Source organism: Lipotes vexillifer, unplaced genomic scaffold, assembly GCF_000442215.2.
Source record: "Lipotes vexillifer unplaced genomic scaffold, Lipotes_vexillifer_v1.1 scaffold689, whole genome shotgun sequence".
Lineage (NCBI taxonomy): Eukaryota > Metazoa > Chordata > Mammalia > Artiodactyla > Lipotidae > Lipotes > Lipotes vexillifer.
In genome coordinates this window covers 1163239-1178941 of record NW_006772359.1, presented here as the reverse complement: position 1 = coordinate 1178941, position 15703 = coordinate 1163239, and the positions used below count along the sequence as shown (strand labels likewise).

Here is a 15703-nt window from a genome sequence, read left to right as displayed (position 1 = left end):
CAGGAACCCGTCTGAGTGTAGGGAACGCAGGGCAGCCCAGAGGAAGGCGTGCTCATCATTCTTAAAAAAATCCTTAAAAAGGGGCCGGGGGCAGGGGGAGGGAGGGACTCCAGTTTTGTTTTTTCTTCCAAATACTGTTGTTTTATAATGTATCACGAAAGCGTGTTTGATTTCTTTTTTCCTGTTTAAGGTGTTATCAGGTAGAACTTATGAGTTTTCTCGTAAAAACAGAGAGAGAACAGAGCAAAAGGATGGAATTCTGCCAGACCTTTCGGGACAGGCCCTTTGATGCCTGGGGGAGGCTGGTGAGCGTGAAAGCTCACTCTCCTTTGCCATAGAGACGGGAGCCTGTTGGTGTTTGATAGAAATGGGGAGAGGGGGCAGTGGAGAATTGTGTTTGGCCTTGGCCTGGAGCAGATGCCCCCTTCCCCCTCCGTAGTGTCCTGCCCACGGCCTCCTCTGTAGCATTCCAGACGCCGACCCGGAGCCCTGGGACTACAGTGTGGTCCCTGATCCTGCAGTCGCTGTGCCCAGCCTTTCTCTATGCCACTGGAAACGCCTGGCCCTGCCCCAGGCTTCCGGAGGGCAGTGTGGAGTCAAGGGTTAAGAACACCGACTTTCAGGGAGGGCTGTGAAAAACTGAGTTGCCGTCCGGCTCCTGGATGAATTCTTTTTTTTTTTTTTTTTTTTTTTTTATTGAAGTGTAGTTGATTCACAGTGTTGTGCCAGTCTCTGCTGTACAGCAAAGTGACTCAGTTATACACATGTAGACATTCATTTTTTATATTCTTTTCCATTATGGTTTATCACAGGATATTGAATATATTTTTGTGTGCTATACAGTAGGACCTTGTTGTTTACCCATTCTAAATGTAATAGTTTGCACCTGCCAACCCCAAATCCCAGGCCATCCCTCCCCCCCCACCACCACCACCTTGGCAACCACCAGTCTGATGTCTATGTCCGTGAGTCTGTTTCTGTTTCGTAAATAGGTTCATTTGTGCCATATTTTAGATTCCACATATAAGTGATATCACATGGTATTTGTCTTTCTCTTTCTGACTCACTTCACTTAGTATGATCAGCTCTAGTTGCATCCATGTTGCTGCAAATGGCGTGATTTCGTTCTTTTATATGGCTGAGTAGTATTCCGTGTCATATATGTTCCACATCTTCTTTATCCATTCCTCTGTCGGATATTTAGGTTGTTTCCATGTCTTGGCTATTGTGAACAGTGCTGCTATGAACACAAAGGTGCATGTCTCTTTTTGAATTATAGTTTTGTCTGGGTGAATTCTTAACCACCGCAGGCTCCTCTGCAAGAGGGGATAACAGTATTTGCCTCATCATGGGTCGTGCTCTTAGAGTAGTGTCTTGCATTCCGGGCATCCTCAGTAAAGGTGGCAGTGGCTGTCCAGAAGCTGGGGAGGGTGTTTGCAGAAGTTTCACCTCTGCTTGCATCCCATTTCGCCCCTCCCCAGGTGACAAGCCACCTGGGCCAAGGCGTAAGCCCCGGGGAGCTATTGTCCTCATGGTGACACTCAAGGCGGGGCTGGGCCTTTCCATCTCTTCCCAGTCGTTCTTTCCCACTCAAAACCTGGACATAATGAGCCCCAGTTCGTAAAGGCTCTGAAAATCTTCATTAGAAAGGGCTACCTGAGTGCAAGGGGATGTTTCTTTGAGAAGCTTTTCAACAACATCAATGAAAAATAGATGAGCTCTCTTGAATTGCAAATGCTCTTAAGGTTTTAAGGCAAAAAATGTGAAAATCAGTCTCTCTTTCCCCCCTCCCTTGTGGTGAGGTCCGGTTTCAGTTGCCTCTGTTTAACAGTAAACATCAAACATAATCTTTAGGGCCAGAAAAAAGCTTCCTCTTAGCAGCATCACCCTTCCCAGAAGCTTGAACCCAATTAATTTTAATTCAGTTCTGTTTCCACTGGCTTTTTTGTTTTTGCTTTTTAATATTTCAATAACTATTTATTAAGCTTTCTCTCTGTGCCTGGCTTCATGCCCGAGGCTGTGGGGTGGAAGATATATAAAACAGTCAAATTCACTCCTAGCAGAGGGATTATAATTGAGTTAAATAAAGGCAAGACAGACAGCACAAGTGGTTGAATCGTGCCAATTTAAGTACACAAGTAAGAGCCCACGTGCCCAGAGCGGGTAAAGGGGTCAGAAGCTCACCTAGACTGGCTCAGGGCTCCGTGGGCTGGTAGTCCACCTCCTCAGCTTGACTGAACACACAAGCACAGAGGAAGCAGTTATGTTTCCTTTGCAGAACTGCCTTTGCAAAACCACTACTGTGGGCAGAATGGTAGGGGCTCTGCTATAATTAAGGCAGCAGGTTTCCGGGAGTCCTCATCTGCTTTGCCTGTTTGTTCAGCTCGTTCTAGAATAATGGACTGCCCAGGGATGACCTTGCCCTTGTTGGAACACATCAAAATGGCATAAGGCAGGGAGCTGGGGACCACCGAAGCCTGCTGTGGCCCAGGCGGAGGGAGGTAGGTTCCCTGGAGCATCCTCTGGGCCTCAGCGCTTCCACTGTTCAACACGCAGCTGAGAGCCTAGCGTTTTGGAAAACTGGCGTTTCTTAACTCTACTTTGATAACTCTTCAGAGAGGGACTCCACTGTGTATTCTTGTGTGCGTCTGAGTACCTATGTTTGTTTCTGATTGGAAGGATAAAAAGCCCAAAGAACAAGAAAAAAGAGGGGATTTTCTTCATCGGCCGTTTTCCAAGAAGTTGGATAAGAACCTGCCATCGCACAAACAGCCCTCAGCCTCGCTCATCACGCAGATTCAGAGCACCAGGGCCCTGCTGAAGGACCGGAAGGCCGCCAAGCCTGGCTTCCCCGACAAAGGTGGGTCGGCCCGGGGGGCTCTCCAGGCCATTTGTGTTCAGCTGCGTGGCCGCTGTGTACCCCATGCTGGTGGCTGTGTAGGCCCCTGGGACAGACACAACTCTCGTGCCCATGGGAAAGCAGGATTAATGCATGCAAGGCAACCTGAGAATAAGCAGGTCCAGACAGCCTGCTGTTTGTTGTCCACCAGTGTGGGCAGGATTTGAGAAAGCAGAGATGGGGTGCACGGGATTGTGGGAGCAGAGATCAGGGTGTAAGGTATTACAGGAGTAGAGATTTGGGTGCAGAAAAAGAGATCAGGATGAAGGAGCAGAGATTGGAGGAATGGTTTTGCAGGAGCAGATATCAGGGTGTGTGGCATTGCGGGAGCAGAGCTTGGGGTGCATGGTATCATGGAACCAGGAATGGGTGTTCAGTACTGAAGGGGCAGAGATCTTGGTGCGGGAGCCGTGATGGGGGCGTGCTCTTGTGGGAGCCTTCACCAGAAAAGTGCACCCTGAGAGGCAGTGATGTGGGCTTTGGGGTAGAGGTAGGGTGCTCAAACCCAGCTCTATAGTTGATTGTGGCCCAAGTTCCTTCCCCTCTGAGGATCTTAATTGGTTCCCTCACTTGTGAGGAAATCTACCCATCAGAGCTGTTGGGTGGATCAAATGAGATACGTGTGTGGGCTACTCTGCCTCATTCATCATCCAGCACGCGAGATAACTGATCGATATGGGTCTCCTTCCTCTGGGGCAAGCATCCAGCGATGCAGAAGGGAGGCTTAACACACACTGAGAGCCGGGAGGTGGGCACAGGGAGCCGGGGCGCATCCTGAGGCCAACTGTGGGGTAGAGGAGAGGTACTCCTTACAGAGGGCGGATGGGAGAGATTGTGGAGTCCAGTCTTTGATCTCTTTGTTTTAAATATGAAGAGGCTGAGGTTCCAGGAGGGCCCTGGCTGTCTGAGAGCAACCAGTGGTTCCCTGGGGAAGCAGGAAAGTATCAGAGAGATTCAAACAGCACCAAGCAGCACGGTCCATTTGACTCTGAGACCGGTTCTCACCCAGAGAAGAACAATTCCATTTAGTTCAGTTTCATTCTGCAGGTTTCAGGAAGGCAGGGACCCCACTGGAGGGGCTGTGCTTGTCCCTCCTTGGGGGATCCTCCTTTCTGGCTTGGGAACAGGCAGCAAATCCTGTTAGGACCCTTGACAGTGGCATCCTATGGATTCCCCAAGGAAAGTCTAGGTCAGGGCTGCATGTTTGGGGGTAACTTTGCAGCCCCAGAGGTGGAGTGCGTTCCTTGATACTTTTCCGGACCAACTGTCCTCTGTTTCTTTGCATTTTTCCTTCCTCCTGGGATTTGAGAGCCTGTTGCTGAGAAGCACCTCGGAGCCTATATAATTGCTAGCACTGACCACTCACTGTGTGGTAGGCACTGCTTCAACTCCTACCTCAACCCAGTGAAATTATTCTCACCCCCATTTCTAGAGACGAGGAAATAGCCCAGAGAGTTGTCCAGAGTCAGAGAGCTGGTGAGTGACGGCATCCAGATTTCCAACCATGCAGCCTGGCTCTAGAGCTTTCTCTCCTGACCAGTGTAGCCTACTGCCTCCCGCGCAGGATGGGATGAAGACGAGCTGGCAGTCATGCTCAAGGGTCGGGGCTGGTGACTGTGCCCTTCTTGCGGGGACAGTGCATTGTCTGGCTCTATGCCCCGGGGCTGACTCTGAGCTGGGGATCAGTAGGGCCAGTGTGAGGGGCGTCCTCCCAGGATTTGCACCTCTGGGGAAGTGAAGGAAGCAGGACGGCACGGAGGGAGAAGCCGGGCTACAAGTTGGGAGCACGCAGCCATCTCAGGGAGGGACAGGGACCTCACATGCCAGCTGGAACGCTGGAGAAGTTAGCCATCGATGAAATTTTCCTTCTCTCTGCCGGTGGATCTCGGGCATCTGTGCTGGCCCAAGGAGGAGGTTTATTTCAGGATCTGTGTATTTATTTGTGTAAGGTGAAGAGAATTCCCAGTGCCCTGGGCTGTCCCCGAAATCACTGCCGGGGGCAGCAGCTTGCTCCTGCCTCTGGACGCCGACAGGGCCTATAAAATATGATGGTAGGAAAAGGCAGCTAAGACAGGGCCTGTTCCACAGGAACTTGGCTTTACTTCCCTCACCTCCAAATTCGTGGAGGTTTTCCCTTTCTTTTCTGGCAGAGTCTGCAAACCTGGATTCTAGTCTGTGCCAACTTGAAATGGAAACCGTGGGGGTCAGCTGCTTGCCTCAAATATACAGAGGGAGAGTGTTTCACCCCTGTTCAGAATTAGGTGAGGCTCCGGTGAGGCCAAAAAACATGAGGGAGCCTTAAAAAGGAAGGCAATTCTGACCCGTGCTCTGCTGACACGGAGGAACCTTGAGGACGTCGTGCTCCGTGCAACAAGCCGCTCACAAAAGGACAAATATTGTGGATTCCACTTATACAAGGGACGTAGAGTAGTCAGATTCATAGACCGGTTGCCCCTGGCAACCGCTGTTAGATTTGCAAGGTGAGGAGTTCTGTTTCACAGCAGTGTGAACGTACTGAACACTACTGAACTGTACACTTAAAAGTGGTTAAGTAATAAATAAACACTTTAAAATTCATGTTATGTAATTTTTACCATAATTTTTTTTTTTTTTGAAAAGTCACGAGGGAAACCCTCCTTCCAGCTTTGATTATCTGAGGACCAAATTTGCAAGTCCTCAGAGAGCTGGTATCCATGTGCTTCCCCAGTTTCGTGGTCGTTCTGTTGAGCCGTGGACCTTTTTATTCAAAGGCTCTTCGGCAGGTCCAGAATTTTAAGCAACCCGAAAGGAGAACAGATGTTAAGCTGGAGCCATGAGGCAAATCAGAATCCAGGAGGCCTCCCGTCACCAGCCGTCTGTCCTCTCCATTCTAGGAAGACCGTCTGATTCCCCATGGGGAGGATGGGATGCTGAGGCCATTCACTTCATGGTTCCATCTGACCTCCCTGGAAAACACACTGTCTCAGTGAAGCTGGAGGTCAGAGCAGGCGGGGGTGGGCCATTGGCACGGTTTGTGTGGCCGTCTTCACGTTTTCTTTGCTTTCTTGGTGTGCAGATTCCTTCGGCTGCCGCAATATTTTTCGCAAAACCTCGGACTCCAATTGCGTGGCTTCCTCCTCCATGGAGTTCATCCCTGTGCCGCCCCCCAGGACACCCAGGATTGTCAAGAAACCAGAGGCCCCTCAGCAGGGGCCTGGGAGCGCTGGCATCCCTGCCAAGGAAGACCCCCCGATGCTGGATATGGTGCGCTCCTTTGAGTCTGTGGATCGTGACGACCAGACGGAACTGCTGTCCCCGTCCCATCACTATAGGATTCTGAACTCCCCTGGAGGCCTGGCTCGAGGGAATCCCGGTGACCGGACGCTCTCTCCCGTCCTGCTGCCTGGAAGCCCATCACCTCTCCAAACTCCTTTGCACCCCACTCTGGTCTCCTTTGCCCACGAAGATAAGAACAGCCCCCCCAAAGAGGAGGGCATGTGTCCCCCAGCCCCGGGGCCCGGCAACGGCACCACACAGCCCCTGGGGAGCCCTAACTGTGTGAAAAGCCGAGGCAGGTTCCCCATGATGGGCATCGGACAGATGTTGAGGAGGCGGCATCAGAGCCTGCAGCCCTCCGCAGACAGGCCCCTGGAGGCCAGCGTGCCCCCGCTGCAGCCCCTGGCCCCCTGAGCCCCTCCTTCGACGTGGCTGACGGGGTCAAAGGCCAGTGTTAACCTGGGCCAGCAGTGGGGTTCCTGGCATTTCTAAGGAAAGCAAGGGAGCAGCTCCATACATCTGTCAGGGCATGAAGACTCAAAGGCCTCGCACAGAGCATCCTTCACGGTCTCACCTCCTCCTGACATGCGATGTCCCCACAGCTGAAACCCACAGACCCAAGAGCCTGTACAGCCCAGTCCCGAGTAGGGCCCCCTGGACATGCTGGGATCCCCCAGGAGGGTTGCCTGCCCGTGCACCCAGCTCCAATCATGCACGGCCTCCTTCCTCCCACCCACTCACGAACCCTCCAGCCCCCTCCCTCAACTGCACTGGAGGTGAGAAGCCAGCATCAGGCTCTGGGCCACTCAGATGACAGACCCTTCCGAGCTGTTTCTCCACTTTGTGCTCTGTGTGTGCCTCTCAGCGGACTGTTCTCTTTTCAGCAGTCAGATGGCGGCGTCACAAACTGGTTCACCCAGGCACGGTTTCCCCTCTTTTCATAGAGGTGGATCCCTGCAGAGGTGGCAAGAGTTGGCGACCTGGAGCGCCCAGTCCCATGAACCCCTGGGGAGGACAGGCAGGAACCTCCGAAAGCAGCACCGTGCCCTCTGAGCAAAGAGGGGCATCTGGTCAAAGAGCGATCCGAACAGTGGTGACGCCAATGAAAGGAAAGGGCCGATGGGGACACTCATTTGCCAAGCAGGGTCTTGACAGATTTCTTTTCTCTTTTGGTTGAAACTTGCTAATGGTTGAATTATCTTCTCCGAAGATGATTTTTCGTTATGTGATGTCATTAGACCGAAACAACATAATTTTTAAAAACCTGGATGGAGAGATGAGAATTGATTTCACCAAACTCCTGTTCTCATGGGAGGATAAGCGTGGAGCGCATCAAAGCTCACCCAGGTGATGTTTTGAGTGGCTGGTGGCCTACAATGGCCTGCAGAAGGGGCGAGATCATAGCTGGCCATGTGTTCTTCCCATTGGATCAACAGAGCCCCGATCCTGCTGGAAAGTGTAACACATAGTTACGGGAGAATTAAGGTTGGATATGGATGTGCTCAGAAGGCACCATTAGCTCTGTGCAATGCGGTTTTCAAGCTGCCAAGGAAACAGGCATGATTTAGAATTCAGCCAGTTTGCCGTGGGCTGTGAGAGGCTCGTCTGGAGGGCATCCCGTTCAAAATACAGTATCGTATCTTCTTTGAGGACAGCAGCACTCCTCACGCAGGCTTTGAGTCCATGTTCTATTTTCACACCTTTTGCCAAGGATGGAACCAAAGATGCATCTCTGGGTCTGTGTCTGTGCCGTCCCTCTGTACGTGTTCTGTGGACCCCGGCGTTGTCTGACCGTGTGTAGCTTGGAGCCCACCGGGGGCTGTGTCCCCTGGGGTCTGGGCCCTGGCACTTGGTGGGGACCACTTGGTGGTGAGCAGAACTGGCCAAAGGATCAGTACAGGTTGGACAGAGGTCAGTTCGGAGACAGGTCACACTGCAGCCTGGAGTCTTCAACTGTTGGCTGGTGCAGGTGCGGCCAGAAACCACTAATGTGGCCACCCCAGGGCTAGTCCTCCCAGCCCACTGATCCCGAACAAAGGCCACAGCCTTTGAGCATTTGCAAAGCCCGCCTTCCCTTCCACCGGCAGCCAGCCTGTGCCAGACAGTAGTGGGGATGGTCCTTCATTTCTTCTCATTCAGCACTGGTGGGCTTCTTCCGCCCCAAACGCCTCTGACTGAGCAAGGAGAGAGCGGATACCTGGCTGTCCCCAGGAGCCACTGCCGTGCCCAGTCTTGGCTGACCTTGACAAGACCTGGGGCTGCTGCTTCCGCCTTGGTGGGATCACCCCCAGCCCTAGGGCTAAAGAGTAAGTCAGGCTCCCCGCTGTTGTTGGCACTCCTTTGGATGGCTCCAGACTGGGTTGCGGAACTTTCCGTTGAAAATAGAGCTTTTTAAGTCGAGAGAAGAAAAGCATCTGAAAAAGTCCCTCTCTCCATTTGACATGAAGTGTTTGGTTTTTGATCGCCGAAGAAACCTTTTTGAAGATGGTCTCCAGCTGCAAGTGCCGGCTCTGCAGGCTTGCAGGCTACGTGCCTGTGAACTTGGTCTAGCTCTTTATGTCACTCTCTTGTGTTTTACTTGCCTCGAGAACATGAGCATTTCTGTGTCGCTGTTAGCTTGCTGGGATGTGTTCCCCGATCCTCGTATGCTTCCAGAACAGCTGCAGGCTCTCCTACAACTGACCAAATGCATCGCCACTGGCAACTTGAACTGTGAACTCAGGTTTATTCCAAACCCAGTGAGAGGTGAGGGGGGGAGTGAGGAAGGGGGGAAACTGTATTTTGTGTGTGTGAGCACCTGACAAATCTATGGAATCGAGTGAGAGAAGAAATGTTAATTCTTTATTATTTTATTATATTTATATGGAGACCTTGATTATCCCTTTGGTAAGTACAAAGTGTGTTGTCTCTTTGACCCATGACTGTCTCTCAGTAGTAGTCTGCACCTGTGATCTGAGTCAGCCTATAGTTACTGCCGGAAGTGACAACTATCTTCGTGTGACATCCGGGAGGAAAAGTCGGCTTTCGTTGTACCATCTGGTCATAAGTAAGGACTGTATTTATGTCACCATTATTAAATATATGTACTTTTATACCGACTGTGAAATACACTTTTCCCTCACTATGACTGCTCATTTATTGGCTGATGTATCTTAAAACTAAGAGCACGTTGCAAAATAGTGGTATCGTCTTCTACGTAAAGTTCTTGGCCCAGGAGCTGACAGGATACAAGAGGGGATCAAGGTGTGGGTATCTGAGGGCATTTTTGGCTTCGTTTCACTTGCCACAGGGTGTCTGCCAACACCTATCTGCCTGACGTCCGGCAAATGGCAGTTCAAGACGAATCAGCATTTTTCTTTTTTTTGGGCGGGATATCAGGATCTTCCTTGTAGACTCTGAAAATGGCACATGAAGAATGCCATCTGTGAACATTACTTCTAGCTTCTGTCCTTGTTTGAGGGTTGGGGGAAGAGGAGTGGTGAGTAGAATGGAAGGGGGGTCCAGACGGGGTGTTTGGATTGGCCCAGTTCTGACTTCTTTCATAGCTGTTCACAAAACATTTTTCATATCTACAGACTTGCTTAAGCCCTGTGTCCCCCTTGCAGTGTGGCTCCCCTGTACGGTGTAGCATGGTAGAAAGTGAGAGGCCCACAGTTTCCACTACGCAATGCTCGCTTTTTTGCGGTCCGCGGGCCTCTCACTCTTGGGGCCTCTCCCGTTGCAGAGCACAGGCTCCGGACGCGCAGGCTCAGCGGCCATGGCTCACGGGCCCAGCCGCTCCGCGGCATGTGGGATCTTCCCGGACCGGGGCGCGAACCTGCGTCCCCTGCGTCGGCAGGCGGACTCTCAACCACTGCGCCACCAGGAAAGCCCCGGTGTGTCTAGTTTTGATGATGATGTTTTCTTTTAGGAATCAGAACAATTTAGAACAGAAGGGACCTGAGATCATGGGGTTCAACCCAAGCTTTTTTGAAGAAGAGAAAACTGGGGCCCCAGATGGTTTAAGGACTCTCCAGGGTCCCTGAGTGGGTCTGGGGCGCAGGGCACCTTCCTGAAAGAACACAGAGAAATCAGAGAGCATGGCCACTGTGGGCAGAGGGGAAAGTCAACAGCAGATCGAGCTGTCCTTACAGCACGTATCTTTGGGGTTTCCACGTGGGCCAGGTCTTTGCTGTTTTAAGTCGTTCTCAAAATTGTGCAGCTTCTTGAGATCCTGAGCATCACACGCTTTCCGTCTACCATCAACTCTTTTTTTTTTTTTAACTCTTTATTTTATACAGTACAGTTGATTAACGATGCTGTATTTCAGGTGTACAGCAAAGTGATTCAGTTATACATATACATGTATCTATTGTTTTTCAAATTCTTTTCCCATTTAGGTTGTTACATAATATTGAGCAGATATTGTGCTATACAGGAGGTCCTCGTTGGTTACCTGTTTTAAATACAGCAGCGTGTACATGTCAATCCCAAACTCCCTAACTATCCCTGTCTCCTCCCTTTCCCCCCAGTAGCCATAAGTTCGTTCTCTAAATCTGTGAGTCTGTTTCTGTTTTGTAAATAAGTTCATTTGTGTCATTTTATTTTAGATTCCACATATAAGTGATATCATATGGTATTTGTCTTTCTCTTACTTCACTCAGTATGGCAACTCTTGAAGCCGGACAAAAACTCTTTCATTCTCAACAGATCTCCCAAGTAAGCAGCCACCCTGGATAGCCTCGTTATCTATGTTAGCTGTTAAAAGGCTACTGGGTTTTACTAGATTAAGTCAATAAAATACTTTCTATATAGCCATGTCATAACGTGAGACCAATTCAGAAAGAATGTGAGGCTGATATTTTTAGGGGGTCTGGAAGCCTCTCGATTATTGTATTTGTTTTCTTTGTAAGACCCTCTAAGTGTTACAGGCACAGTTAAAATAATTCAGAGCAGTCCTGGGAGCGGGTTCAATTTAATGTTATCACTTTTCAATGAAAGGTTTCCTGAGTAGTAAATGAGTGTACTATTTGTGGCAGGTTTTGTGTGTTTTTTTTTGGTCAAGGGTGCTTTTCAGACACCTGGTTCCAAAGACAAATGGAGTCTGTATTCGTTTCTGTGGACTTCTGCACTTCGTTTCTGTGGACCTGTTTTCAGGACACACAGTTATCTCTGAGAGCTGATGTCTGTGGCTCCAAGGGGCCTGGGGGGGGGGAAGAGTGGGGAGCATCTCAGCCTTTGCAATTTCCTCTACATGTATACCCACGTTTGAGCTGGTGTGCGGATAAGGAGGTCTTTGGGGGCATGAGCTCTGGGAGTGTAGATTAGACTGATGTGCAGCAAACTCAGGGACTAACCAGTGACACATCACAGAGTGGACAATGCCAGGACGCTGCATTATTTAATAAATGGCTCCAATTTAAGGGCCTGAGTTAGTTACACAACATATTCCTTGTTCAGAAGACGGCCCATAGCTGTTTTATTTATTTATTTATTTTGGGCTGCATTGGGTCTTCGTTGCTGCGTGCGGGCTTTCTCTAGTGGCGGCGAGCGGGGGCTACTCTTCGTTGCGGTGCGAGGGCTTCTCATTGCGGTGGCTTCTCCTGCTGCGGAGCACGGGATCTAGGTGCGTGGGCTTCAGTAGTTGTGGCTTGCGGGCTCAGTAGTTGTGACGCACGGGCTTAGTTGCTCAGTGGCATGTGGGATATTCCCAGACCAGGGATTGAACCCATGTCCCCTGCACTGACAGGCGGATTCTTTTTTTGTTTGTTTTTGTTTTTGTTTTTGTTTTTTGTTTTTTTGCGGTACGCGGGCTTCTCACTTGTTGTGGCCTCTCCCGTTGCGGGGCACAGGCTCCGGACGCGCAGGCTCAGCAGCCATGGCTCACGGGCCCAGCCGCCCCGCGGCATGTGGGATCTTCCCGGACCGGGGCACGAACCCACGTTCCCTGCATTGGCAGGTGGACCCTCAACCACTGCGCCACCGGGGAAGGCCCCCACCATAGCTATTTTGAAAGGAAAGTCTTTGGCTGATATTATATATAAACCCTCAGGAATAAGAAAATTTATTTTTTCTAGGCTGTGTTACCACAGCCAGCTAACAAAGGGCAGAGTGCAAGCCTGTGTCAGGAATAAGGCTTCTTGTCCAAGGTTAGGTAGTGAGTTCACGGCAGGTCTGAAATGAGCGTTGCCTTCTGTGATCCTTCAGCAGTGTTCAGCTCTTCTCTGACAACCGGTGTGTTAGATAGATCAGGCTTTGCTATGATAAATTCAACCCCAAATCTCTGTGGTTTGTGCAATAAAGCTTTATTTCTTACTTACACAAACATTTATGCACTTTGGCTGACTCCAGAGTAGCTGTCCTCTATGTGGTGACTCAGGGATCCAGGCTGCTTCCGGCTTCCAGTTCTGTCCACTTAAAACGAAGCTTCTCTAGCTGCTACAGCCAAGAAGGGCGAGCTGGAGGGCTTCCAGTGGCCCTTGAGAGCTTCATGAGGGCTGGAACTAGTCCTATGGCCCTGCCTGTGAGCAAGAGGCTAAGAAACATGTGGGACCATATGGATATTTTGGGTGCAGTGAATGTTTCTGCCACAGGGGAAATACAGATGCCTCTCACTTAAAGGTTCCCTAAAATTGGATTGGCCTTTCCCATTGTTACACAATTATGGCACCTCTTCATGTGTAAGGACTATTTGTTCTAAATAAAGGGATAAGCATTGTTAATTATAGATATTTCCTTCAATTTAAGAAGAGCGTTATAAGCTGGATTGTATGCCCTCAAAAATTCATATATTGAAGGCCTAACCCCCACCGTACCTCAGAATGTGGCTGTGTTTGGATATAGGGCCTTTAAAGAGGTGAGTTTAAAAAAGGCCACCATTAGGGTGGGCCCTAATTCAATCTGACTGGTGTCCTTATAAGAAGAGGAAATTTGGATACACAGAGGGGACACCAGACAGAGGAAAGACCATGTGAAAACACAATGAGAAGGCAGCATCTGCCAGCCAAGGAGAGAGGCCTCAGGGGAAACCCAACATGCTGACACCTGGATCTTGGACTACTGGCCCCCAGAACTGTGAGGAAATAAATGTCTGTTGTTTAAGCCGCACGGTCTGTGGTATTTTGTTATGGCAGCCCCAGCAGACTAACACGGTGGAGAGGCCAAATAGAAATATTTATATATTCTACAAATCCTACAGATTCTGTCCCATATGTTGAATCTCATTTACCCTTTTCTTGCAACTAAATTACTCCCAGAAAGTTGTCCTTTTTTTGGAGTTAAATTCCACCTTTTCCAAGTGTCCCCAATATGCTAGACCCACGTGCCAGTTGTTTTCAAGTATATTTCTTCCTTCAATCCAGAGACCCACAGACTTTTCTGTAAAGGGCCAGATAGAAAATACTTTACGCTTAGCGGATTATCATGCAGTCAGTGGTATATTCTTCTTTGTGTTTTGTTTTTGTTTTTCTACGACCCTTTAAAAATGTCTGGTGGGCAGACAAAAACAGGCCACAGAGACTTTGGCCCTCAGGCCTCCCACTTTAATCCTCACAAGAACCCTGTGGAGTGGTCAGATTGTCTCTATTTTACAAGTAACTTGAGGTAGCTTTGCCCAGTTCACACAACCAGCACTAATGCAGTCACAGACCACAGATGTTCAAAATGTCCCACCACCTGAAAAGAAGAAAAAGAGAGCTCCTTCCTTATTGCTTTTGGTAGACTTCCAGCGGTGGTTCCATCCACAGGCGCGGCGATACTCCAGGAGAACGTCCTGGTCACCAGTCTGCCGCTGCCACTATTAGTCCCCATTCTCGGATTCATCCTGCTTCATCCATGCAGAAGAGCGTGGCCCTGGTGCTCAAATCACATTCCATTCAAGCCGTTTCCCATTCTCTTTGTGAATGGCCTCTCCAAAATGGGCTCTTGCTTGCTCATAAAAAGAGAGAGCTTAGTCAACATTTGAGGGAAAAAGTCTAAATCTAGAGCAGATGTGTAGCTGCGTGATGTCTTGTAGATGAATCATGACCATTACTCAAACCTGAATGACATGGTGTGGCCACTGGCTGGACCAGCGTCCCCTCCACTGAAAGATGAATCGTGCCATCTGAGTCAGAGAGCCCCAGAGAGCCCATTCAGAGCCCTTCCCACCATGGCCACTTCAATTACGTAAGCCATTCTCACTTTCAGAGCCTTTGGGTCCAAGTCACAGAATCACAAGGACCTTGGGGTCACCTAGTTCCTGGGCTTAGTCCCCCCCAGGAGTTTGGGGCATTCCACAAAGAGCGACAGGAAACATGGGTTCTCAAGATAAGCACGAAGCCGCTTCTTGGAGCAGAGCTTTTATAACTCACTGCTAATTAAAACAATTTTTTTTTTTTTTTTTTTTTTTTACTTAAAACTGACATATGTCATGTATTCAGATGCAAAATTAGTGTGAATATTGTGAATCCACCCCTGATTGTCCTCTCTGCTTTGGATATTTCAGGGGATAATTTTAAGAGGCAGAGTCAGGGTCAACCTCCCTCATTTACAGATGATGCATTTGAGGCCAGAATGGAGAAATAAGGCACGAGGAACTCAAACTTGTCATTGGCAACATCTGCCTCCATGGTCAGTTCTCTTCCCACCACCCTGCGTGAAGAGCCCAGAATTAAAGGAGGGGCTGGGGATGCTTAGGAGTGTCACGATGTCTGGGGTCTACTCGTTCCCTCTTGCAAATTTTGGGCCACAGAGAGGGTGGATAATAGAAAGAAGGAAATTGATTTGTGAGGAGTATTTGAAGGAAGAGGGTATGTGTAACTGCTCTCTCCACCTTCCCAAGCATGGTTTGTCTTGCCCTTCTCTGGGTACTCATGGTCCATCACGAGTACATCCAACACAGGGATGGATGGGTGGGTGCATAGTAGGTGGATGGGTGGGTGGATGGGTGAGTGGCTGATGGATGGATGGGTGGGTGGTGGATGGATGGGTGGGTGGATGGGTGAGTGGCTGATGGGTGGATGGGTGGGTGGATGGGTGAGTGGCTGATGGATGGATGGGTGGGTAGTGGATGGATGGGTGGGTGGATGGGTGAGTGGCTGATGAATGGATGGGTGGGTGGTGGATGGATGGGTGGGTGGATGGGTGAGTGGCTGATGGGTGGATGGGTGGGTGGATGGGTGAGTAGATGAATGGATGGGTGGGTAGTGGATGGATGGGTGGGTGGATGGGTGAGTAGATGATGAATGGATGGGTGGGTGGTGGATGGATGGGTGGGTGGATGGGTGAGTGGCTGATGGGTGGATGGGTGGGTGGATGGGTGAGTAGATGAATGGATGGGTGGGTGGTGGATGGATGGGTGGGTGGATGGGGGAGTGGCTGGTGGGTGGATGGGTGGGTGGATGGGTGAGTAGATGAATGGATGGGTGGGTGGTGGATGGATGGGTGGGTGGATGGGGGAGTGGCTGGTGGGTGGATGGGTGGGTGGATGGGTGAGTAGATGAATGGATGGGTGGGTGGTGGATGGATGGGTGGGTGGATGGGGGAGTGGCTGGTGGGGGGATGGGGGGGGGGGGGGGGGGGGGGGAGGTG

The 15703-nt window shown here is 50.2% G+C and overlaps 1 protein-coding gene across 1 annotated transcript in view; it reads left to right on the top strand.

Moving 5' to 3' along the window:
• Nucleotides 1-6612, top strand: part of HUNK (hormonally up-regulated Neu-associated kinase) — a 111344-nt gene extending 104732 nt beyond the window's left edge. Inside the window, 3 exon segments of the mRNA XM_007447419.1 lie at nucleotides 2680-2860; nucleotides 5955-6563; nucleotides 6566-6612. Of these exon segments, the coding sequence (XP_007447481.1) occupies nucleotides 2680-2860; nucleotides 5955-6563; nucleotides 6566-6612 (837 nt within the window).
• The last annotated feature ends 9091 nt before the right edge of the window (nucleotides 6613-15703 follow it).